Source organism: Dipodomys merriami, unplaced genomic scaffold, assembly GCF_024711535.1.
Source record: "Dipodomys merriami isolate MVZ:Mamm:240054 unplaced genomic scaffold, mDipMer1.0.p SCAF_25, whole genome shotgun sequence".
Lineage (NCBI taxonomy): Eukaryota > Metazoa > Chordata > Mammalia > Rodentia > Heteromyidae > Dipodomys > Dipodomys merriami.
The window spans coordinates 25,280,313-25,305,495 of record NW_027203937.1 but is presented as its reverse complement, the minus strand read 5'-3'; the positions used below and the strand labels follow the sequence as shown (position 1 = coordinate 25,305,495).

Sequence of the window (25,183 nt, the reverse complement as noted above, 5' to 3'; positions counted from 1 at the left end):
ATTTTGCATAAGGGACACCACAATTTGTTTTTACATCTCCCTTCCTTCTAGTTGTATAGCTGGTCTAATACTGAGCATTCTTTCAGAATACTGAACATTTGCAAGACTAAGAAACCTGCTCAAGTTCCCACAGGTGCTATTGGGTAGAGCTAGGAATTTCATATTGTCCTCATGACTTTAGGACTCTACCTCATCGCCTGTCCCTGCCAAGCCATAGTGTGTTTCTCTGACTGGGTGCCTCAGCCCTAGAGAAGATGCAGAGATCTCTGAAATACCTGTCCTCTGGTATCACAGCCTCAGAACCAACAGGGGAAAGAACATCCTTAGCAGTGGCCCTGCTGGCACAGTAGAAATATGAACTGCACAAAAATCATTGGGAAGAAATGCTCTTTAACCAAAGCACTCTGGGATCATACTTCTGTTTCTTGTTAGTATTATACTCATTATGGGCCAATCATATAATATTGTTGTTCTAAAAGAAAAAGTCATTTTTAGCCATATTAATAAAGTGTAATATCTGAAAAGAAGGAGCTGATAGTTTTGTTTGACTCTGTTATTGAGATCTTAACTGTAGAAATGTATTTAAAAAATATAGAGAATATAGACCATTTAGAGACCAACAACCCAGAACAGAAAGTGAATTACATGACAGATAATATTTCCACTTGGATTATATGAGTGTGAAGAAAACCTAGTTTACTGGACTCTAAGGAGAGATATCTCATTTGCAAGCTAGGTGACCTCCAGTAAGTTACCTAGACTTCTGTGCTTTGATTTTCCTATCTGCAAATTAGGGATTGTAATATAACAATTGAGTAAGATATGTAGTCCCTGACATATCATAGCTGCTAGCTAGCTTTTCGTTACCTTTATTAGCTATGTCTCTGAGTTGTAAGAGATATGAGCTGAGAGGTGGTCATGATTATGAGCATTCTCCAAAGTACTGATGTGTAGACAAGAACCATGTAGACAAGGTCTGGGGTAGAAGAGAGCATATGGAAGAGAGAGAGATGGGTTGAGAATATAGAGGAGAGAGATACAAATTGTGGGACAGATCAGACCGAAGTTCCTGAGGGTAAGATCTTGTTTGCGCCCTGAGCCAGCTCTACTGGGGAGCAAAGATGCCCTTTCTCCTTTGGGACCTGCTTTCTCCTGTGTCCTGGCAGATCTCTGAGATCCACTCCTCTCTGTCACTCTGGTCTCTGAGCTTCTGCTTCTAGTATCTTGGCAGATGTGCTTTTCCTTACATTCCTAAGTGCTAGTTGTCAATATATATATATATATATATATATATATAATCTGCTTACCCACAGACCTACTACATATAGACACTGGTCCCTAAGGTGACAGTGTCTTCAAGGCTAGCTGACTTTTGTTTCCTGATCAATCATTTATTTAACTCCATGGAGCCTATATTCCCCTGATAGCTAGGGTGTTTGGGGGAACAGATGGTCTCCCTGCCCCCTGTAGGTTACTTTCACTGTAAATAATTCTTCCTCCTATTTTGCTTCTTAAAAATTTACACTTACTTAGCTAGTAGATGCTTCCTCTAAATTGGAAATGTCACTGGAAAGGGTGCTTATTGAACTTCTTCCTCTGAATGGAAAGCTGAACCTCTGATGATGACATTATATCTCAGTTTACTCACCAACCTGAGGCAAATTGTGTTTCCAGATCAGGGCTGGCCCCCATTTCCCTTACTTTGCAGACTATTGAGACTTTCAGTTTTCAGGTGTCAATTACTATTTCCACATCTGGGCCAGAGGTGGTATCTTGTGACAGACCTAAAGCTCTGGCTGCACTAACTACCCCCACCCTGGCTCTATTACCCCTCCTGTCCAGTTCTGTCCAATCTTGGTAACATTCCTACCTATAGAGTTCTCCTGGCCTGAAATTATCCTACTACTCAGGAGTTCAAGAATTATTTATGTGTTTAGGCACCCAGTGCTTTCTGAGTTTTTACTCTGTGGTTTCTATTGTGCCACAAACAAAGGATTTCTTGTGTGAAGACAGGTTCTGACCCCTTACAGCTTATAGCCTGATGCAGACCCTGATGTTAATCAACCAGCATATAAAAATGCATTGTAGTATTCTACTATGGCATCAGAGAAATTGGAAGCATCCATATGAGTCTAATGGGGGTCTGCCAAACCATCAAATGAAGTCAGACTTTTTGTCCTGGGCTGGGTAGATGATCTCAAGGAGTGAGGGACCAAACCTGTTCAGTAACTACAAGTTCTTGAGGTTCTTTGTAGTCAGTGTAGACCTATTGCTACATGCTCTGAAGCCAATAACCAGGCTCTGAAAAATGTCAGCGTGGTGCAAGTCATCCTGGATGACTCAAGGTCTAATGTCTTAGCTCTACTTCTGCAGTATCTCTACTGACTTATGCTCATATTCACAATTCATTCAATGTCAGTCGTCTGCTTCCTCCTCCCCATTGCTGCTGGCCTGGACATGCACATGCAACCTCCCTAGGATATCATACCTTCAACTCAGAGAATTAGAGAATTCTTGAGACAGTTGGCAGTCCTTCTTCAATCGTGTGAAATTTGACTACATAGCATTCCTGAGCTCAGCTGCCTTATATGCCAAAAAGCCAACCCACTGATAGTTCCACAGGAATCTGGAGTCAGTCTCTGACTCCATCAGTTCTGGACCAAATGGTGAGGACACCAGATGGAAGACTGAGGAATCCCCAGGATTGTTATTTAACCATGAGTTAATCTTAGGCAAATTGGACTCAGTCATGAAGATCATAATTGTCCTTGCCATTCTGGTAGCAGTTCGATCTCCTCTCTATTCTCATACAGAATTGGTAGACTGTGAAACAGCATCACATATCAGGTTTCTGGGGTACCAGAGGAAGGAAGGTGAAGATCCTCATGTAACAAAAGCTGAGAGTATAGGCTTTAGAGTCAGAAGCCAGATTTAAGCCCTGGGAGATAACTTTCCATCTCAAATCTATTTCCCTCACCTGTAAAATTAAGCATTAAATTTTTTACCTACAGAATTATGGGAAGGAATAAAATGAGAAGAAAAGAGTAAGTAACTGTGTATCTCCTAGCACAGTTTATGGCATATTAGAAACACTAAATAAATGGAAATACGGTTATTATTTCCAAGGACTTTCACAGAGTTCCTGGGTAGAAAGATATCAAGCACCAGAGTCTCTTAGTTCCAGAGGTTGTAGAGATATAGACACCAGCTAGAGGAAGTGGAAATCTTGGCTCTTCTCATGCCAGTGAGAATCCGTACATTGCTTTCATAATTTTCATTCACTAAGTCCAGCATCCTGGACATAGACAGAATTAGAAGTCTATCTAATCTAGAAAGGTCTGATAAAAGGTATAAGTATGCCTAGATGAGGCCACAGGAGGACTATACAAGTTCTGTAGCTACAACTGGTGGTGTTTGAGGACATTGTTAGCCTTAAAAGACAAGAAGATGTTGCTGGTCCTCCTGTGGACAAACTGTCCATCAGAGTCTGTGCTTCAGATGGTTAATGGAGCACCTCAGATCTTCTCTCTGAGAGAAGCCTGGGAAGATGGAGTGACCAGAAAGACCATAGATTTGGAGAGTAGATCTGAGAGAGTCACCTTCTTACTTGCTTTGTCCATGTAGAGACCTCCTTGATACAGAGAACTCTGACATGGTTGGACTCTGTTCCCAATGTGCATTGGCAGACAGATCTCAGTTCAGGTCAGGAAGCCCTATGAGTCATTTACTGAGATGGGCTAGGATCTTGTGAATTTGCTATGGGGGGATCTGAAAATCCTGCATGAAGGTGCCCAGCTATAGGAGATCAGTCTTCAGTCTTCTGCCTGATCTTGTTCTGACTTAATCTTCTATAGCTTCTCTTTTTCTCACAGGTAATGACACTAATGCTCTCAATATAAATTTGTCTCGATAAACAACTCAAAATAATGTGGGGGTAAGTCTACAGAGAGGCTTTCTAAGTTGTTGCTCCCTGTCCCTGCATTTCCTTTTGTGTGCAGAGATCGATGAACTGGAGTTTATCATGACCATCAATTCTGGCTTATTAGACAACCCTAGATCTTCCCTCTCAGAAACACCTTGTTTTTATCTCTAGTGGAAAATAGCTTGACTTTGAACAAAAATAAAAGTTAAAGGGGACCTTTAATGGCTTAATTTTATAGGACAAGGTGTCCTTTCTCGAAAATAAGTAAAGCCTCAGGCTCATACAGGTAGGCATCCTCAAGGAGTTTAGATAAGGAAGAACTGGTTATGCCTGTGGCTTCCTGGAATTCCACACACTCAGGCCTTTCACTGCAGAAGCAGGAAAGCAGTGGTGGCTGTCCCTGCAATAACCAGTGCTACAGTTTGCATAAGAATGGCCCTCAGCTATTGGATGTTTGGTTATCAATTTGTGGCACTTTTGGGAAGTGGTAGAGAGGTGGCCTAGTGGAAGGAGCTTAGGTCACTGGTATCATACCCTTGAAGGGGGTAGTGGGACCTTGGCTCTGACCTGCCTCTCTTTGCATCCTGAGCATTACAAGGTGAGCAGCTTTCTTCTGCCATCATGTGCTATCCTACTCTAGGGCCAAGAAATCACAGACTGAAACTTCTGAAGCTACAAAACAAAGTAAACCCTTTCTTCCCTTAAACTGATTTATTTTCTCTGTGGGCAGTGTAGAGAAGAATGTGTGTTAGTCCACTCTTACTCTGATACTAAATACATTATTTATTTTACTGTAATTGTGACCAAAGTGCCTGACAGAAACCATTTCAGGGAGGACTTATTTTGGCACATGGTTTCAGACAGTTTAGACCATGTTCACTTGGATCTATACTTCTGGATCTCTCGTGAGGCAGAACATCATCATGTCATGTAGATGGAGAGTTTTTACCTCATAAAAGACTAGAAACAAAATGCAAGAAGGTATACCCTTCAAAGGCAGGACTCCAAAGACCTACTTTGGCCAACTAGGTCCCACCTCCTAAACTTTGCAGAACCTCAAAACGTAACATCGCTAGCTGATGTCCAAGCATTCAAAACATGAGTCTATGGAGGCCATTTCATATTCAAATCACAATATTTATCCCCTGGCTTAAGGTTATCTTGTAATTTAAAATGTAAACTTAATGCATCTCCAAGAGTCTCCAAAGTCTTAACAGTTCCAACACTGTTCAAAAGTCCAAATCCAATGTCTCTTTGACACTTAGGCAAACACTTAGCTATAAGCTCCTGTAAAATTATAAAACTATCTGCTTCCAACATGCAGTGTAAACATTCCAAAAGAAAGAAATAGCAGCATAGCATGGAAAGATTGGGCTGAAGCCCATCATGACGATCACTAAATCCTACAGCTCCATGCCTAGAATTTGTGACAGATGGTGTTGCGCTGAGAACTCCAATGCACTTGGACCGCCCGTCCTCTATAGCATTGACATTTATAGTCCACATAGCCTCTCTCTTGGGCTGATTCCACTGACTGCTTTTCTTGCCAATGTTGCATGTATCTGGGGTTGTAGATTGGGCTTCTTCCTCACAGGATCATCATACATCATCCTCTGAGGGCTGCCTGTGAGGATTCCAATGTTGTCACACATTGCCTAACTTACCAGGCCTTCCTTTGAAATCAGTGTGGAAGCCTCCATGTTCCCATAACCTTTACAGACTACATGACTGCATCATATGGATGACACCAAGGTCTGCCACCAGCTTGAGCTTTAGTCCAGCCCCCTTGGAGGATGGCTGTAGTAGTTTCTGAGTGTCTGGGTTATGCAGAAACATCTCAGGTATTTCTGTTTCTGCAGGGTACCCAGAAGTACTTTCTTCCCAAGGGAAAGTCTTTCAAATGAATTTTTTTCGAGCTCACAACATACAGCATCAGGTCAGTTACTAAGACACTCCCGGTGCTGGATTTCTTTCTAATGGTGCTAATCTCTTTAACTGCTATTCTCTCCTCATGTACAACTTTAAATGCCCTCTTTTGTTTAGCCAAATTGCACATTTTTCAAATCTTTCCACTCTACTGCTCCTAATTCTCACTAGCTAAAAATAAATGATAATACCTATGTAATATCTTGAATGCTGGGGCTGCCTTTGAAATTTCCTCTGCCAAATTAATTACTTTTAAATTCAACTTTACTCAAAGTCTCTGGATACAGACAAAATATAAACGAATTCTTCAATAGAAGGTAGCAGGAATGGCTTCCATTTCCCAATATCCTCATTTCTACCTGAACATGTATAAGCCTGGCTTTCATTCCTGTTGGCATTCTAGTTTGCTGAGCACCCACACCAGAACTGCCCATTAAACTCTGCTTAAAGAAGCCTATGCTTTCTCTAGCCTACTCCTCAAAACTTTTCCAAATTGTTCCCACTTACCAGTTCCAAAGGCTTAATAACCACATTGGTTTAGTCAGAGCAACAGCCCTACTTCCCTGACTCTACTTTTCTGTCGAAGTTACTTTTACATAGAAAAAAAATCTTATAGGAGGAAGGGATTTTTTTTGGCTAATGGCTTAAGAGGATTCGGTTTGTGGTCATGGTCACTTGGCTTCATTTTTCTGGACCCATTGTAAGGCAGAACATCATGGTGGTGTCAAGAGGAATCATAGTATCTCATGGTTGGACAGGAAGTAGACCTCAAGGAAGGGACTAAAGACCAGGTATACCTTCAAGGCACATCCCCAGTGATCTTCCTCCATATATACACCACCTCCTAATGCTTACAGAATGTCAGATATAGTGCTTACAACTTGAGACCAAGCATTCAACACACAAGCCTGTGGGGAACATTTCTTATTCAAGCCTTAAGGCTAGGGGAGAACCTCTCAGCAGTGCACGTGGGAGAGGAAAAATCTTACAGGAGTTGTTGCTGGGCTGACAGGTGAAGCCAGCTGAATTCTGGGGCAGCTATTCAAGGATGGGATGGGTTCTGAGCAATCTTCTTCCATGACAGCTCTGGGAGGCATGCTCCAGCTGCAGTGCTCAGGCAGCAAAGGTGTCTGTCCTGAGTTCAGTATCCTGCAATGATAATGAGGGCTATGCCCGAAAAGTATGCACACATCTTCTCCAACATGTTCCTTCTTCTCTCCTTCTTCTCCCTTCCTTTCCTTTTTTCCTTACTTCCCTCCCTTCCTCCCACAACATTCCTTTCCATTCTGCTTATGTGGAAAGAAGGACAGGAACTCCAAGTGAGCACCAGGATGATGGGACTGTGAGGCTGGAGGAGTCTGAAAGGAAATTAACTCCACAAATCAACAGAATGTCTGCAGTCTGCTCTGTACCATGCTGGGTGGTGACATGCATATGTGAGTGAGGCCAGTCCCTTCCCTTGAGAAGCACATGATGAAACCACAGGGCAACCAGCTCTCTTACTTTGCTGGAGCATTTGCTGCTCAAACTGGGAAAATCACAGGCAAAGCGGAAGAGGTGATCACCTGTGATAGTCACATGGTGGCAAGAGATGTCTCTTATGAAGTTTAGTGGTAACAGAAGGAAGGGAGGGAGTTGAGAAGGAAACAAAGTGTGAAAATTATTTCTACAATGAAATTTCTTCTGTTCCTTGCATATGTGATACAAGAGAAGGAATTCTGCACATCTAAGTGACCATTTCTTCCTACAGTGATGACAGGAAAAGAAGTGGAATGCATTGTTTATGTTTCCCCCAGCAAGGCAGGGAAAGCTGGGAAAGCTGAGACCCATGTCTGGGTGCCTCATCTCCATGATAGTTCACTTTCTCTAAAAACCATCATCCTTATCCCTTTTTCTTATCCCATCTACTCCTCTCCTCTCTGCTTACCCAGACCCATGTTCAGTTATAAAGCAAGCAAGCAAACACACACACAGAGGATGGGGGAAGCTGCATATGACCAGGAGAGGGTGACTGTTGCAGGTGGCTGTAGCTGGAAGGGCCTGAGCACTCCCTAGAGAGAAGAGAAAAGAAGAATTTAAAAAGGTTAGGACATTTAGCCTGGAGGGACCATTTAATTACAGTGTAAAGAAATTGAGAACTTCTAGAAACTGTGAGGAATAGAGACCAAAAATTCAAAGGAAGAAAGGACAGAAATCAAGAGTCAGCTGGGATAGGGAGGAATACTGACTTTCCTTTGAGAGAGGAAGTTTATGGGGAAAAAGGAATATTCCGTGATCACATGAAGTGGCATGGATATAAAGTGAAGGCTGTACATAAAATGAACAATGCCGTTGGCTTTGTTTTTATGGTGAAATGTTCACTGAGGACCTACCATGTACCAGGTCCTGGCTGAAGGTAGGAAGATAGCATAGTCACAAAACAAAGTCTTTGCTCTAAGGAGCCACATTCATTACTGGAGAGAGAGAGAAAGAGCGAGAGACTCACCAACATAATAAACAAGTACCAACAGGATGCAATATACTAGGTATTCTGTTATCTGCTAAGGAGTTTTCATATAAAAGCTATATGTTCAAATGTCTTTCATATATGAAAATAGTGCTCTGCAGGGTTTAGCTTGTAAAACAACTATAACGTTTTGATTCTGCTTAGAGAGAACTCATCAGGAGACCAGCTTACAGTGACTGCCAGCTCATACCATCCTGGCTGTTACTGGGAGAAATTAAATTTGGTCTCCTCTGATAAGGGAGGTTGGATAGTACCATTTAAAACTAAGAAGAGGGGCTGGGAAGGTGGCTCAGTGGTAGAGCGCTTGCATTGAATGCCTGAGGCCCTGGGTTTGATTCCTCAGCACCACATAAGCAAAAAGAAAAAAACCGGAAGTGGGACTGTGGCTCAAGTGGTAGAGTGCTAGCCTTGAGCTGAAGAGCTGAGGGACAGCGCCCAGGCCCAGAGTTTGGCCCCCATGACCGGACCAAAATAAATAAATAAATAAATAAATAAATAAATAAATAAATAAATAAATAAATAAATAAATAAATAAATAAAAATAAAACTAAGAAGAGAGTGAGGAGCCAGGCACTGGTGGCTCATGCCTGTAATCTTAACTACTCAGGAGGCTGAGATCTAAGGATCAGGGTTCAAAGCCAGTCTGGGCAGGAAAGTCCATGAGACTCTTATCCCCAATTAACCATCAGAAAACCAAAAGTGGTGCTGTGGCTCAAGTGGTAGAATGCTTGACTTGAGCTGAAGAACTCAGGGGCAACACCCAGGCCCAGAATTCAAGCCCCATGACCAAAAACAATAACAACAAAAAGAGAGTTAACCCTATTTCTGAAAAACAGCTGGGGAACAACTTGGAGATGTAAAAGTGAGGCTCTGAGAACTCATAGGAAATACCTGGGCAAGCACACAGAGCCCCAGGCCTAGAGTCTTCAATGCTATTGGAATTTACCAGGGAAGGCAAGTAGCTTGTCCCATATACTGACCTCATTAGGAGCTGTCCATTGTACTTACACTGAAAAAGAACCATGACCTTGTGCTATTTGCTTCATCTTGTATGACCTTACTTTCAACATGTAATTAACAAGTATTTTGTATATTCATATCTATCTATTTCCATGCCAAGGGAAAGCCTAACTGCTGGTCTTGATCCCCCCACCCATAAATAAGACTAACCCCAGAATCATCTAACTATACACAGTAACCCTTTTAATTGATGTTATATAATTGTCTTCACAACAATAGAAGCAATTTGGGGAATGGTCTGATGAGCTGAGTCATTCCAGTCTTTCTCTTTGGTGGAAGTTCCTACCCCCTTGTTCCATCCCCTCATCCTTTCAATTGTGGAATACAGAACCTTTGCACAGCTCAGTTTTGTACATCATTTAGATTTCTGATCCGATCACTTCTCCAGAGCTTCTTAACTCCTTAGAATGGCTACCAGGACATCATGCTGTCTTATACCCCAACCTAATCATCTTAGCACTTGTATGGAGTTTGTCCATTTCCTTGCTTCCATGCTTATTTCTTTATCTTGTGAGAATATAAGCTTCATGAGGATACAGACTTTCTTCATTTCCCATCAGACCCTTAAGCGCCTACAACAGTGCCTGCCTAGTAGAAGAAGCTCAATAAATATTCATTCTGCTAATTATTCTCTATCTCTTAATTTGATAGTTTTATAAAAATTGCAAATGTGAAGTTGATTCGGAAGGAGGCTCAACCCTTCTCCTCCCCACTCCCTTTGGTGAGAGAGAAGAGCTAGAAATAGAATGAGAGAAGTTTCTGTAAATTTCTGGTAACCATAGAGACTGTGATTTTAGTTTATTAATCTCTTGCTCTTAAGCAGGCTGGGGCCCCATGGTGATTTCTCCAAATTGCTCAGTATGGTTATCCTGCAGCCTTCCTCATCAAGAAGAGCAGGCCCATTCCCATCCTGCAGTACTTTAATTACCGTACGTAGAAGCTCGGTGCTATGACACTCATTACTGCATGTTCTAACCTGGCTTCAACACACACTTTGGAACAATGGGGCATGATCACCAGCCCTAAATCCCTGGAGGCTTCAGAGCCAGGTACTGACTATGAGCAACTTCTGCTCCAAATCCAGGGCCTGAGACAGACTCAAATTCCTTCCTTATCCTTTTGTTCGGTGACTATAGAGCAGAATTTCATTCCAACCAGGGAAGAACCCCACAGTATTTTCCTGCCCATGAAGGTTGTGCTTTCTGGGGAAAGAGGTGCTCTTGGGAGCCATAGCCCTTCTTCCTGTCTGGTCTCTAATGGATCTGATCTCAAGTGTTGTGTGTTCCTATGGGGAATGCATGCAGCTTTTCATGGATTTGCCTCTAGTCTTTTGGGGTACTGTCTTCCCCTGCATGGCTTCAGAGAGCCTGAGGAAATGATCAGTTAGTCTCTTTCAAGGCCATTTCTTTTTTAGAGAGGAACTCTGATGCAGATGTCCAAAGATTAGAACTGGGACTCTCTCTTGGCAGCCATCGGTGAGGGACTCAAACTCTTTGTGCCTCAGTGTCCTGAGCTGTGTATGAGACTTGGCTTGGTCCTTCCATCCCTGTCTCTCCTGAGACCTTGACTCCAGCTTGTGCCTGGTTTTGAGGCTGGATCCCTGAATGAATGGGAGGTGACTAGAGGAGGGCAGGCAAAATGACCTCTGAAGCAAAGACGAGTGGGTTTAGCAGAGACGTACGTCTCTGGGAAGAGATATATTCCCCCTGTGAGGCTGGTTGCCTAAAAGGTCTTGCCAGTTTGAAAATCCCTTTGTCTTTGTTTTTCATCCTGTTGTTTTAGAAGTGTAGAACCAAACTTTATAGACCGTGATAATGACAATTTGCCTTGTGAAGGTTAAAATGTGTTTGTGACTTTAGTTATTGCTATTCCTCAATACTGTGAAATATGTGAAATTTATGTAATCACCTAATCTCAATTTTAAAAAAAGAATGGAAGGCAAAAAAACTTATACATTCCCTTTAAAAAAAAAAAAAGGAGTGTAGAACCATCCTTCCTCCAAGCACTCTGGAAATACTAACTATTGTCCATTTGCTACTGTAGGTGCTCAGGTGCAGCTGCTCATCTGGAAGAGCCATTGACAAATTCACACAAACTTTCAATAGTTGTAGGCCTTTTGCTGCACACATAGGGCACATCTTCAGTGTATGGAAGAGGCTTGGAAGAATCTGCATTCTAGAACCCTCTAGAAAAGATGGAGAAAATTCATAAGGTAGGCTTGCACCTGGGATGACCTGAGTTACTATTGAAAGATTCAAGAGCTTGGCTGTTCTTTCTAGGTGCCGAAATCTCTCCTTCCCGGACAGCCTGCCAGAGGTGAGCATCGTGTTCATCTTCGTCAATGAAGCCCTGTCGGTGCTCCTACGCTCTATCCATTCTGCCATGGAACGCACCCCCCAGCACCTGCTCAAGGAGATTATCCTGGTAGATGACAACAGCAGCAATGGTAAGTGCTCAACTTCTGAGGCCAGTCCTTGCCTACTGGCTGACTGTTGAGCTGAAGGTTCCACTTCCAGTTCTCATTTTCAAGGCTTTCTGGCTGCTAATTTTCTGCGATGTCCACCTCAGAGATACAAAATTCATGGCAATCACTGCTTTGGAAGGTTCTTCTTATTTGGGAAACCAAGGAGGCCTAGTCCTCAGGCTTTTCCAAACTGGCCAGTAACTCTCTCTTCCAACATTCCAGAGCAATATCGCAGGGGGGAAATACCCTGATATCCTCCATCCTCACCATATATACAGTGATGTTTTTCTGTTAAGCACTATTTCATTTCATGTGTCTTCTCACCCCTGCCTGAAAGATTGTTCATTGGCATTTGTTCCTAGTGGCTGTGGAGGTTCATGGTGGTGTTGAGAAGGGTCAGTGTGGCTGTCAGTGATAGTAACCAAGAATCTGAGTATCTAACCTATTTTCTGGATCCCTGTACCCTATTCTCTCTTGTCTCTAGCGAGGTCCCTGTCTACAAATACCTTGTTAAAGTTTTCATTACTTATCTCCTCCAGCCACCACCAGCTGCCTCCATCTTCTTATACACATTCCTTGGTCTCTAATTCTTCTCCATGTAACTCTCCCATCCATGATCCATAAATTTTGACACCATGTTACAGAAAGTGTTCAGGGACTAGGGCTCTAGATTGCCTCATTTCTATGAGTGTGCTTCTGATAACTCATGGTTTTAAAACATGGATTTCTAGGTCATATGATCATAGAGTCGCTGGGCTTGCATTATCTTTTGAGCCTTCTCCGGTGTAGGTAGTAAATTCCCCAGTGAATCAGTTGCTGTAATAAGATGGGCAACTTGTGATTTGTTATCAATTAAAGCTGAAGCATATCAGATAATTGAAATGCACTTAATCTCAATAAAGAACTCTCTTTTTTTTATTTGATCATCATGTAGTAAGAAGTGTGGGAGCAGAGCTGTGAGGGATGTCAGAGTTTCTGAAGAGTAATTCTTAGGTATCACTTAACTCTCATTGTTGCATAGACACAAAGGGAAGGAAGGGCACCAAGATATTAGCAAAGAGGCAGTACCATTTTGAAAGTGACTATCTTTTGTGAGGGAGATAGGAAGGGGCTCACCTCCCATCCCTACTCCACCTCCCATCATCTTTCTTCAAACCCAAGAAATGAACACCTAAGGAAGCTCTTATTTCCCCAATGGCCAACACTAGACAGTCCATCTGTTATATCCATACCTGCCACCCTCTCACAGTTTATGTAAGGATCCAAAAGGTAGAAGAACCACCTTCCCAAAGATCAGGACATCTTCACACAAGAAGCAATCCCAGGACTCTCATATCAAAGGGAAAAGAGAATGAAGTCCTGGAGGAAGACATCTTGGAGCCTTTCATGCCTGCCCCAGGATGAGAAACTTATCGCCTCCTTAAGGACACTACTTGTCTTTAATCTAGATGGAAAATGATAAAGTACTAACATTTTGTTTGAGACATTTGGATGAGGAAAGTGAATCAAAAACAGAAGGTTTTGTACTTTTAAAAAATTGGTCTATTTTGTAAATGATGGCCCTCATCAAAAGGCTCAGTCAAGGGAATGGGCAATGGTGCAGTTTGGACCTCCTTGAATGATAGAGACTGGAAAGGGGTGCCTAGAAGGATGAACATGAGTCAAAGGACTACTACTACAGACCAGCAGTCTCCAAGGCTTGGAGCCACATGGGATGTGGCACTCAAGGGTCAGACATAAGCTTGAGACATTATGAAGGAACAATCTGTTGGCTCTACCATGGGTAGGTGGGCCAAAGGAAAGTAAGTTAATGATGATTCCAGTTTTAAGCCAGGGGTGACATAAAGGGTGGCAAGATATTGTCCTGGGTGAAGAGCAGTGTTTTGATGCAGTAATTACTCACAGGTCCTGTGCACAAGAAGGAATCACTTGGGAGGTTTCAAAGACAAACTAGAGGGAGTTTTGTGGTAATGGTTCAGTTAAGTATCTTGATTGCAGTGGTGTACATACTTAACCACACATTTCGAAACTGCATCCAGCTGTATGTGCACACACATGTGAGTGCCTGTATAACTGTAGGGATCTGAATGCCCTCCCCTACTTGTCCCGGTTTTGATGTTGTACTGTGGCTGTGTAAGATGTTACCAGTGGAAGGCTGGGAGAAATATGCATGGGATCTTCTGCTACATTTATGTGTATGTTTATTTCTTCAAAATATAAAGCTGAAACAAACAAGCCAAAAGCTCTCCCAGAAGATTCTATATCCATCTAGTTTGATATGGAGTCTGGACATCACTGTTTTAAAAGCTTTCTTTTTTTTTTTTTTTTTTGTCGGTTGTGGGGCTTGAACTCTGGGCCTGGGCGCTGTCCTTCAGCTCTTCAGCTCAAAGCAAGCGCTCTACCACTTGAGCTACAGCGCCACTTCCTTAAAAGCTTTCTTAATGAGTTGCAGCTCTGGATGAGAGCCTAGTTAAGTGAGTAAGATGTCGCTATCCTGGCATATGTGCACTGTGCAAAAGGAAGAACACTGAAGTTATAGATTCTAGGACTCTCTTCATGGTGGCGAGGAAACTACAGACAAAACCCTCAGCAGCTCAGTCTCAACGATTTCCTCTGGGATTGTCAATCACACCTTACATGTATTCCATGACTGTGGCAGACAACAAACCTGTGACTCTGCTGTTCTTCCCCAGTCTTCACCCTAATTCCAGGAGACCAGCTCATAGCTAGTCAACTGCACATATGGGGCTCAAGAGACAAGAATGTAGACACAAGGTAATGACATCCATTGAGAGAATGTCAAGAGAAGAGTCCAGAGCTGGAAAGAGAGAATACTGAGGGTGCTAGGAGGATAGGATGGCTGGTGAGAGATGGAAAAGGAGCGATAGGAAGGATGGGGAAGCCAGCACAGGCTCCATGCACAGAGAGAGCTCAGGATGAGACTGTGCATTGACATGACTCCGCAGACAGGTGGGAGACAAGGAAGCTGAGAAAACACCTTGCATCCGGATGATGTAGGGCCTGGGAACTCAGTGAGAAGCCACAGTAGTGTAGGGTTTGGCTGGAGTTGTAGATATCAGATGAAGTGAACAGCAGTAGACACTGAAGGCTCTTTGACTCTACAGGAGGATCACAAGCTAAGCTATGTTTTCCAAAAATAATTTATTTTAATTACCATAATCTACAGCAAGAAATAAGTTTATGTTCAGATTCAAGATGATACACCTACACACACAATTGAAACAATATGTTCAGCAAACATTACGTATCATTATAATGCACAAAGCAGTCTGCTATTTTCTATGGTGTGTTGTTTGTTGTGTTCTGTGTTATCCAAGGTGTGGCATTTTACTTTATTCATTTCTCTCCTTCGTTAAAATCAGGTTTTTCTCCAGATATGGCATACATATTAGACTTACTTGGAGAGCTGTAAAGAAATGAAAGGGCTTGTCTCTTAATCGGTCTGGAAAAGAGGGCACCTGAGTCCTTTGAAGCTGAAATCTGGAGCAGGTTCTCTGCAGAAGAGAGGTAGGAGGGTAGAGGCTAGGACCGCCTCTGGTATCAGAGGGGCTGTCTCCCTCCTACTTAGGAGGGACAAATTGTGAACAAGAAAGCAGGTGGAGACACTGAGGGGCAAGCCCAGGCACAGTCCCAGCTTCTGTGGCAGGCAGAGCTCCCTGGGCAGAGATCATGTCTTAGTTAGAAAGCCCTTGTGTAGACAGAGTCAGAGAGTGGCCAGTAGCAGGGCTCCCTGAGATTCTCCTGAGCTCAAGTCATACAAAGAAGGGGCACTTGGAGAAGATATTGCCTCTAGTCTGAGGCCCTGCTATACTGCGTGGGAACTCCATTTTGGGAGCTGCTTCTTTTAGGGGCCAAATCATTTGGCACAATGTCACTCATTCCAGTCAAGTGTCACTTACTCCAATCAAGCTAAGTCAGCTCAGCCTCTCAGATACTGCTCAAGTATGATGGCTTGGCTCTAGTTCCTGCCACTAACTAGGAATGAAATGTAACCAAGCTCCTTTCTAGGCTCAATTCTGCCTCTTTCTGGCCATGGGTCTTTGGGATTTGTTCTCTTAGATGTCATGCCTTGCCCTGTCTGCCAGCTAGAGTTGCCCAGGATAACACGGGCTAATGGAATTGAATATTTCATGTAAGCAGCAGGGTGGTAAGGGGGCGGGTTAAAATGATAGAAATAGCCAGGTATAATGACTCATGCTGAAATCCTAACTACTTGGTGGGGAAAGGAGGGGGAGGGTGGTAGATAAAGAGCAGTTTGAAGCCAGTCAGGCAAAAGCTTCTCAAAACCTCATTTCAACCAATAAAACACTGGGTGTGGTGGTATGCATTTCTTATCCCACATATTAGAAGTATAAATAGGAAGACCACGGTCCAGGCTAGTCTGGAGTAAAAAAACAAGACCTTTTTTAGAATAGTGAAACCTGAAAGGCTAGATGTATGGCTAAAATAGTAGATCATCTGGCCTAGCAAACACAAAGCACTGAGTTCAAGCCCTGATACTTCCCCAAAAGATAAATAAATAACATCAATGAGGAGCCAAGTGACCATGGTAATGTAGTCCTTGAATAAAGGCAGAATATATTGTTGAGAAGAGCCCAGAATTAGGTATCCGACCAGCTTTTCCATTCTAGCTTTTTCTAGTTTCTTTCTAGCTATGTGTTCTTAACCTCTGTGACCCTTATTCTCCTTATCTATCAAATTGAGATGTATAATTCCTACCTCGGGATTGTTTGGAGGCTTGGATGAGATAAGACATGTCAGAAGGGAGGTCAGCTTTTGAAATTCTAAATTAAGTGGTTCAGAGTTGTTAGCACGTCTGCCTTCAAAGCTCTCTGTCCTGGGGTTACCAGAGGCTCTGTGTGTGCTGGGCCTCCAATCTCCCAGAATACTCTGTTACATATTCTCTAGGGTGAGGCCTGTCTTTCTTCAAACCAGAAAAGTAAGGGAGGAAAAAAATAGTCTTTCTCTATCCAAGCCTTTTTACCTTTAGCTTTCCCAGAGGCACAGGGCTCAGGCTCTGCTCGTGGTGGCCCTGTGAAGGAGACTTTGAGTCTCTCTGCTACTACACCTACTAGCTCTGCTTTTTCAGAGACTGGCTCTTATGTAGAACTGCCACTCTGCTGTAACAATCTCAAACTGCTCCTGCTTAAAAATATGAAGATACAGGCTGCAAAGTTGGCTCAGTGGTAGAGTGCTTGTCTCACATGCATGAGGCCCTGGGTTCGATTCCTCAGCACTACATAAGCAGAAAAAAGCCAGAAGTGGCACTGTGGCTCAAGTGGTAGGGCACTAGCCTTGAGCTGAAGAGCTGAGGGACAGCACCCAGGCCCAGAGGTCTACCCGCATGGCCGACAAAAAAAAAAAAAAAAGAAGAAGAAGAAGATCCATGCCAGGCATGCTCCCGCCTCAGGACATTGGCACTTACTGCTCCTCTAACTTGGAATGTTCTAGATGCATAATTTATCTCTAGGCCTTTGCCTGATTGTCACTTTCTCTCTAGGGTTGTCACTGAACATTACCATTTAAATGAAAGCCCTTAGCCTAGTCATTCCTCACCCTCCCTACCACTTACCACCAGCTGGAAGATTAAGTTCACCTGATTAGTCTCTTGCTTGTACATTTTCCCTCACTGGAATGTAAACTTCAGAAAGACCAGAGCATCTGTTTTGCCTCATTTGTGTCTCCACTTCTTGCTCAAGGGTTTGATTTGTTCTTAGTTGGCAGTAATGTGTCCAAACTAAATCCAACCTCTGTTACTGCTCCCAATTGGAGAAGTGGCTCAAGTACTTGTTGATTAAATAAGAGAAAGAGTGCATTGGGATTCTGCAGAGCATGAGTCACTAGCCTGGAATCTGCATTTTTGCAAGCTTCCCAGGGCTATCTGATAAACTAAGATGCTTTCTACTGTTGTCCCTGGGCTCCCCCACCCCCACCCTTCTGTACTGGTGCAAGGAGACTGCCATCACTGGCTCAGCATCCCACACCCCCCTCACACAGCAGACACCGGGTGCAATGGGGTGAGGTGGGGTGCTAGAACCCTCTTGTTGCTCCTCCCCCACCCCAGGTAAATGCACAAAATAGGTCAAATGTGGAGCAATAGGAAAACGTTCTTTTGTTGTTTCCTCAGCTAGCCTGAACTCGTTTTTCAGGTCTCACGGTCTCATGGTCACCTCTCCACTTTTGCTTCAGTATTACCTATTCCTCCATATATTTCAATAATCGGCTCTTCTCTTCCTTCTCTGCAGCTCAGAGCCATATTCTCTTCCTTTCTCCTTATTATCTCAGGAAAATGGTAAGAATCTCATTCTGTGCCTTCTGGCTCTAATTACTTCACTTTTCAGTGAATCCCAGTGGGCTTATGTTTTAGCTGGGACAGTATGATGCAACCTCTCCAGGCTGCCTGAGAAAGTGAAGCCCGGGGGCTTTCAACTGATAGATTCTTCTCCGCTTTCCATTCTTGCCATTCAGTTAGGTGTTTGCTCATTCATTCATTCATTTCTTCTCCTGCTCACTCATTCACCCATTAGCTCATTCACTCATTCATGCATTTCCTCAGCTAGCTTTCCGTGGCCTCATCCTTTGTTCTGAGAACATGGGTGAGCCCTTTGTGAATTCATTCACACCACACAGTTTTCTCATGACCTGGTTCAGATCAGGCCCTCAGTGATCACAACACTTTCAGGTCCTTCAACAGCTGTCTCAGTGCCACCCAATCTTATAGTCCAGCTACCCCAACTCCGAACAAAAATCATTTTCTTTGCTATGCTGTTTTCATTTCCTTTATGACTCTGTGTCCTCTTTTGATAAACATAAGAAGCATACAACCTCCTTTTCTGCCACTGGAAATTTCTAAATTAATCTGAATTTTGTGACTAGAAGCACATCAAAGCAATAGTAACATCAAGTATTCTTTTAAGAATCCATTTGCTGGAGGTTTCAAGCTGCTCTTGGTTGCCAGCGATTTGGCCAACCTAAATGCTATCCTGCTTCCAAGCAGAATGGAGACGATAGCATGTCTTGCCCTTGAGGGATAGGGTGGTACTGTCCCTTTTTCCCAGGCCACCATGTCCTTGGCTCATAGGTTTGAATTCTATCTCCACGATGGCCACATTCTCATGAAGCCTTTCCTACCTATTGCTGAAAGAAGGCATGGAACCTGGTCGACCTCAAGAGTATGCAGAACAAATCTGACTGTCCATGTCACAGGGGTAGAAACACAACCCAAAGCCTAGGGAACCCTAGATCCATCAGTCAACCATAGCTGTCAGGAGGAAACTGAGGGCCTATATGTGACAGAACTAAACGGGACCTCTTGGTATTATCATTCCTCCTGTGTGGTCTCCTTGCCTTCTCCTGACTCCTGGTCTCCTGCGTATTTGTATTGTGTGTGGACTTGGACTGGGTTACAGAGGCTCTGGGCACATGGAATACTCAACTCCTGAGGTGGGAGTTTTCCCCAACTTGTCCAGCCTGGGACTTGTATTGAAATGACTTCCAGCGTCCCAGCTACAGGAAATCATTACTGGGTACCCCTGGCTCAGTAAGCACTTCTGTGGGCCATAGCTATTTTAAGTACTTGGTATAAATTAAACCGTGGTAAGAACAACTATTAATTGTATTTTATGGAACAAGGAAGCAGGGAAAAAAGTATGAGAACTCTTCCAAAGTCACATGGAGATGAGGATTGAACCCACGCTGCCTGGTTTCAGAGCCTGAGCCTCTGATGTACCCGAGGGCTTTGATTCTGAAAGATATATTTGCACTTTGTCTCATTCTTTTTCTCTATCCCCTCTGGAGAGAGACACTGGGCAGCAAGACCTGTGACGTAGGAGACAAATCAGGAAAGAGGAAGAGCATGGTATCCATAGTGTCTCCTCTGCTGGAGCTTGGCTGGGGGTTCAGGAAGAACTGATGCCTTTCATGGAAGCTTCTTAGCTCTTGTCAATAGCAAGAGGTAACTGAAGAGTTAGCAACTATACTCTAGGTCTCCGTGTAAGAGGGAGGCAGCTTCCTACCACTTTCAAATTAGGAAGAAGGTGTGTTTGTATTTGAGAGAGAGAGAGGAGAAAATATATAGGTATATGTGTGTGCATATATTGGTGTGCACTGTGTGTACATGTACATTCATGCATGCACATGTTTTCATGAGCATGCATGTATATGTGTATGCATATATGTGGGTATGACTTGTATTATGTGGTTTTGTGTGATTGAGGAAGACAAGAGCATGTATATTCATGCAGTAATTAGTATATGTAAATTGTGTGTGTTCATGTGAGCAGTCATGTAAGCTGTGTGTGCATGTATGTACCTAAGCTCATGGGTGTATGTAGGAGCAAGAATATGCAAGGCCCACTAACTATGGGTTGAGTCTCTTCCTTTTATCACACACTACCTGGAACCACCTTCAAAATCCTGATGAATGACAAATAATTGCACAGCCGTGAATCATTGTGATTTTTTAATTGTTGGTAAGAAAATCACTATGTAGTGACAAAAGAGAATAAGAGTTCCCGGACTGCTTGCTGCCAGCTGCTGGGTCCCCCACTACCCCTTGCAAAACCCTCATTGTCTCTTGGCCCAGAGCCTGCCTAATCGTTGTTTAATGTTTCAGAGATGCTGCCCCACACAAGAGATACCCGTTCCAAGCTGTAAAACCACCAACGGCTTTGCATGCAGCTGGAATGATGGCAAGAATTTTCAAAAGCAGAGGGAAAGAATAGTCTGACACTATTGTGCTTTATAGAGCTTAAAGAATCATATAGCTAATTGAATTACAACCAAGACTCAGGCAGCTTGAAGGTGTTTACACAGCCAGGCATGTGGGCTGTCCACCCCAGCCTTCTATGGCCTACTCAACATTAGGCTCGACATTTCTCACCTCTATGCCTTCAACCAGTACAACCCAACAACCCTAGAGACTGGCCCTAGTACCTTTATAGCCTTGTTTCAACAGCCCAGTACAGTCTTCTGTAAGACTCAGGATGTACTCACCTTTGTTCCTTGCTGCTTGGGGTTGCTTCTGCATAGCACATAGTTTATTGCCAGGCTTAAATATTACTCATGGGCCCACCTACAGATCTATATACTCTGGTGCCACCCAGCATACTCTTCTAAGCCCTTTCCTTCATGGGTGATGGGATTCTGAGCTACTGGCTCTTTCAAGTAGCAAGTGCTTGCCTCTCCTTGACAATCAAGCCCTCTGTGGACAGTGGCACTGCTGACAGAAGGGCGTCAGATATTCCTCCCCAACAGATTTTAGCTATGTTGGTTTGTGAGCTCACATCTGAAGCTGCCACCTGTGGCACATAGGCCATAGCCACGTAGGGGGATAAATTCTGCCTCTTTCTCCACTTGCTAAGCCCTATATCTTGGTACAAACCTGTGTCAGGAGCACTTTTTTCCAAATGGGTGACTCAGGATGGCATAGCATTGTGCATCAAAATGCTATGTGCTGTCACCCACAATTCTGACCTCCACAGAGATAAACAGAAGGCTCTACTTCAGTATGGCCTGAACACATCTACTGCAGCCTGGCCTGAGTTCCCTGCTGACCTCAAACCCTAGCTTTCCTCCACCTGCTCTAAGCTGGTCTTGTACTTGACCTTCTGTCTACAGGTATCACCAAGCCACAGTTCGCTGTGGAGTGGAACCTGCTTCTCATGCCTCCTCTGAGCGCCTCTGTTAGGTCCTGACTGCTTATCTGCTCATGGCCAGCTGTCTTCCTTGAGGGGCTAGACTCTGGCTCCTGTACCTCCAAGCTGAAACTGAGGTCTTATGTGCATTTTCTGACCGACCTATAGTCTGAAGGTAGGCCCTAAGTGTCCCTCAGATAAGATCTTGCTCCTCAGAGATCTCTGGGAGTACAGTCTCCTGGAGATGTTGTCTTAATGTAGTCCAGTCTCAGTGTTCGGTTAGTTTTTCCAGGTCTGCTTTTTGTCCTTGCCAGCCACACTCAGTTTTCAGCACTGCTGAGCCTGTGGGCAGCAGGCAGCAGTGTGAGTTGCTCATCACCCTCTAGTGTCCCACTAGCTGGCTAAGGAAAGGATCTTAGGGAGTTGAGATCCCCTGACATACTTCCTGCCAATTGGAGACAGCTTCCGGAGGGCCTAAGGCTTGCCTTCTCCTCAGCCATGAGTGAACTATAAGGCATCTACAGCCAAAGGAGTTTAAACTACTTTGTTTATACATTAACCAAGGTGATCAATTTTTGATAAACAAAGCAGGAATCAAGTTCAAAACAGTGCTTCTCCTCTGGCTGGCTACATGACCATCTGTCAGAGGGGAACTTCCCAGAACGGGAGCACTGAGCTGAATCCATAGAGATAGCGGTCTCCTGCCCTCAGGTGAGGGGCCCTGCTGCCTGCAGCTGCAAATCAAGCTGTCCCTGGAAAAGGCCATGGTACTGCTGGGGGCTGTGTGCAGCCAACAGGAAAGGACTCCTTGTCCATTCTTGGCCCACAGCCTATCTTGCTCAGCAGCTTGAAAAGACAAACTCGGGTGCTGACTATGAGCCAAATGCTTGGCACTTTTGCTCCTGAGCCAGGCTCCTCCTTCTGCTTTCCCAGATGTTTAAAACAACGCCAAACCCCACAAAGCAAAATACTTCCTTCTTGCTGTAATCTGAGTGTCTCCATCACAGTTTATGTATTAGAAACTTAATCCCCAACATAACAGTGTTGAGAGGAGGAAACTTAGAGAGGGGTCTGCTGTCATGGATGGATTAATGCTCTTATGCTGGGATTGGGTTAATTATAGCATAGTGGAGTTCTGATGAAAGGGATGAGTGAGTCTGGCCCCTGTGTTAGTTGGTTTTCTATTACTTTGACAAAATATCTGAGAACCAACTTATAAAGATGAAAGGCTTATTTTTAATCTTAGTTTTGGAGGTTTCAGTTCATGATGGATTGGCTCCGTGGCTTTGGCCCTTTAGGGAGGCAGCAAGCACATCATAGGAGCTGCGAGTAGGGAGAAGAGCAAACTGTTCACCTAATGGTGGGGATGGAAAATCCAGGAGAAGGAGGGTCTCACTTCCCATTCCCAATACATCTTCCCAATAACTGGAAGATCTCCCACTGGAGCTCACATATTAAAGTTTCAACCATCTACCAACAATACCAGGCTGCAGACAAAACTTTAACACATGGTTTTTAAAACGCATTTAAGAAAGAGCTAATTTTTTTCTGCTATTTCAATATGCAGCAAAAAGGCCCTCAACAGATTCACCAGCTCAAACTTGAGCTTCCCAGACTCTAGAAACCTGACACAAACATATTTCTATGATTACAAGTGACTAAGACTTGACTGTCTGATGATAAAATTGGTTTCTGGAAAGGTCTCCCCTAAGCTATGCAGTAAAACCCAGCTGGCCACCAGTAGCACCAAGATCCATTTCTTGCTCAGTGTAAAGAAGACTATGAGAATAAGAATTAGATCTTGAGCTCTGAAGACTACTTAGGTTCTAGCTAAGGATCGTTCAAATATCAATGTATTTAACCCTAAGGGAGGTATGGTGGCGGTTTCATGCCGTTGCACAGATGAACACACGGCCTGACAGGCTGTATCTCACACAACTGGGGATGGCAGGGCCTCTGTCCACAGGGCTCCTAAGCAGAGTCACCCACAGAGCTGAACAGAGAGTGAGTGAGGATGAGGGAGATAGGCCAGTGGCAAAGCTACTTGGAGTGAGGGGGACTGTGGCAAAGAGAACCAGCCTACATGTTACTAGGAATGCAAGCACTGCCAGCCCACCCCCTTCTCCTGTTGCTAGTTGCTAGTCTGCTGAACTTGTCCTTTAGTTCAAGTTAGAAAATCCACACTTTTATGTTTATGGGCTTGACAAACCAGGCAGGCAGGTCAGATATGAGCTTCATCTGCTTCTGCCTGTCTGCAGTATTTGCTGTTATGGACTCCTGCTTTGAGAAATGGGAGCTTTTCTTGAAATGATATTTAGCTCCAGCACCCCTGGTGAAAACTTCACCTTCTAGCCTTGGCCTCTCTCCTCTCCCTCTCATAACTGCTGGTTTTCCACATCATAGAAAGTAGTCACCACAGACAGTGGAGTTAGCCACTTCTTTGCACAGTACCACTTTATCGCATGTTTAAGTTCAGGGTATCACGGCATTGGCCACGTGACTGAGTTCCACGGATCCAAGGAGGCACCATTGTGCTCTTTCAGAAAAGCACATGGCCTTACAGCCATGCTGTGGCCTGTGGCTCTAGGCAATAGATTTAGCTGGACATTCTTGGTGAGAACCTGAATCTTCAGACTAGGGAGATCATATGAATGAGGTCTCCTGATCCAGGTTCAAGTTTGAGAGAGGATGTATCAGAGACCAGGAAAGTAGACTGAACTGCACAGGAGTTTGATAGTATGAGGTCATTTGGGGCCACTTGTAACTCCAGTGGGCTTGTCTCAGCAAGCCTCTTGGGAGTTGGAGCTGGGGAAGGTTCAAGGCAGGGCACAGGCCTACCTTTGCCCTAACTAGGCTGTCATTTGGGTGTTCCATGGCCCAGCAGGTAGACTCAATTGTTTTCCCCTGTATCCTTCATCTCTAGTTCCTAAACTGTGGCCTGCCACCCTGAGGACAGTGGTGGGGTGGTGGGTCTGCGGTTGTTGTGGGGGATGGTAAGTGGAAAGGAGTTGCCATCTGGGAGGAAGTAACCACACCAAGCCCAAGCCAGATGAGATCCAGACCCATGTTTGGAACTTACAAGCCCAAATCTCTAAACCTTTCCCTACCAGATAAATTTGATGAGTGACAGATATGAATTAGAAATTAGATCAGGGTTGAGCATTTACATGGGCCTGGAGCCAAAGAGAAATTAAAAAGAGTATCTCAGTGGGGTTAATGGTGGGGGCAAGGCTTCCAGCATTCCTTGTCAGAGTGTCTGACCCAGGTCTCAGAGGGGAATTGATTACAGAATCCTGCTGATGAGATCAGGAGGCAGAGAGAAAGTTCTGCATCCAGACTGGAGGAAGGAATTAACTTATCACCAAATGACACTCACTGATGCCACAGAAAATGCTAGGACAGACATCAATGCCGGGCTGCCCATGTGGCAACATCAGTTACCCACATCTGTCCAAAGTTGCTTAGACACCGAAGAAAGAATGTGTCCTCCGCTTGAGAGAGTCAGGGGGCCAGACTCCTGGCCCCTTCCTGAGGACTGTGAGTGTGCCTGCAAGCTTGTCTGTGTTGTCACATTTCATTTGGCTACAAAATGAGAACTAATGCAGAGAATCAGAGAAAACAGAGTTGTTTGCCTGACTGGGTTGCTCAGGCATGAGGTGGAGAAATTGGCTGAAGTGATTTTATTTGCT

At 44.0% G+C, this 25,183-nt stretch overlaps 1 protein-coding gene across 1 annotated transcript in view; it reads left to right on the top strand.

Annotated features, from left to right (window-relative positions):
- The window catches only part of Galnt18 (polypeptide N-acetylgalactosaminyltransferase 18), a 315,915-nt gene that overhangs the window by 167,946 nt on the left and 122,786 nt on the right, over positions 1–25,183 (top strand). Inside the window, exon 3 of the mRNA XM_070035320.1 lies at positions 11,654–11,820. Coding sequence (XP_069891421.1) covers positions 11,654–11,820 — 167 coding nt within the window. The remainder of the gene's footprint in view (positions 1–11,653; positions 11,821–25,183) is intronic.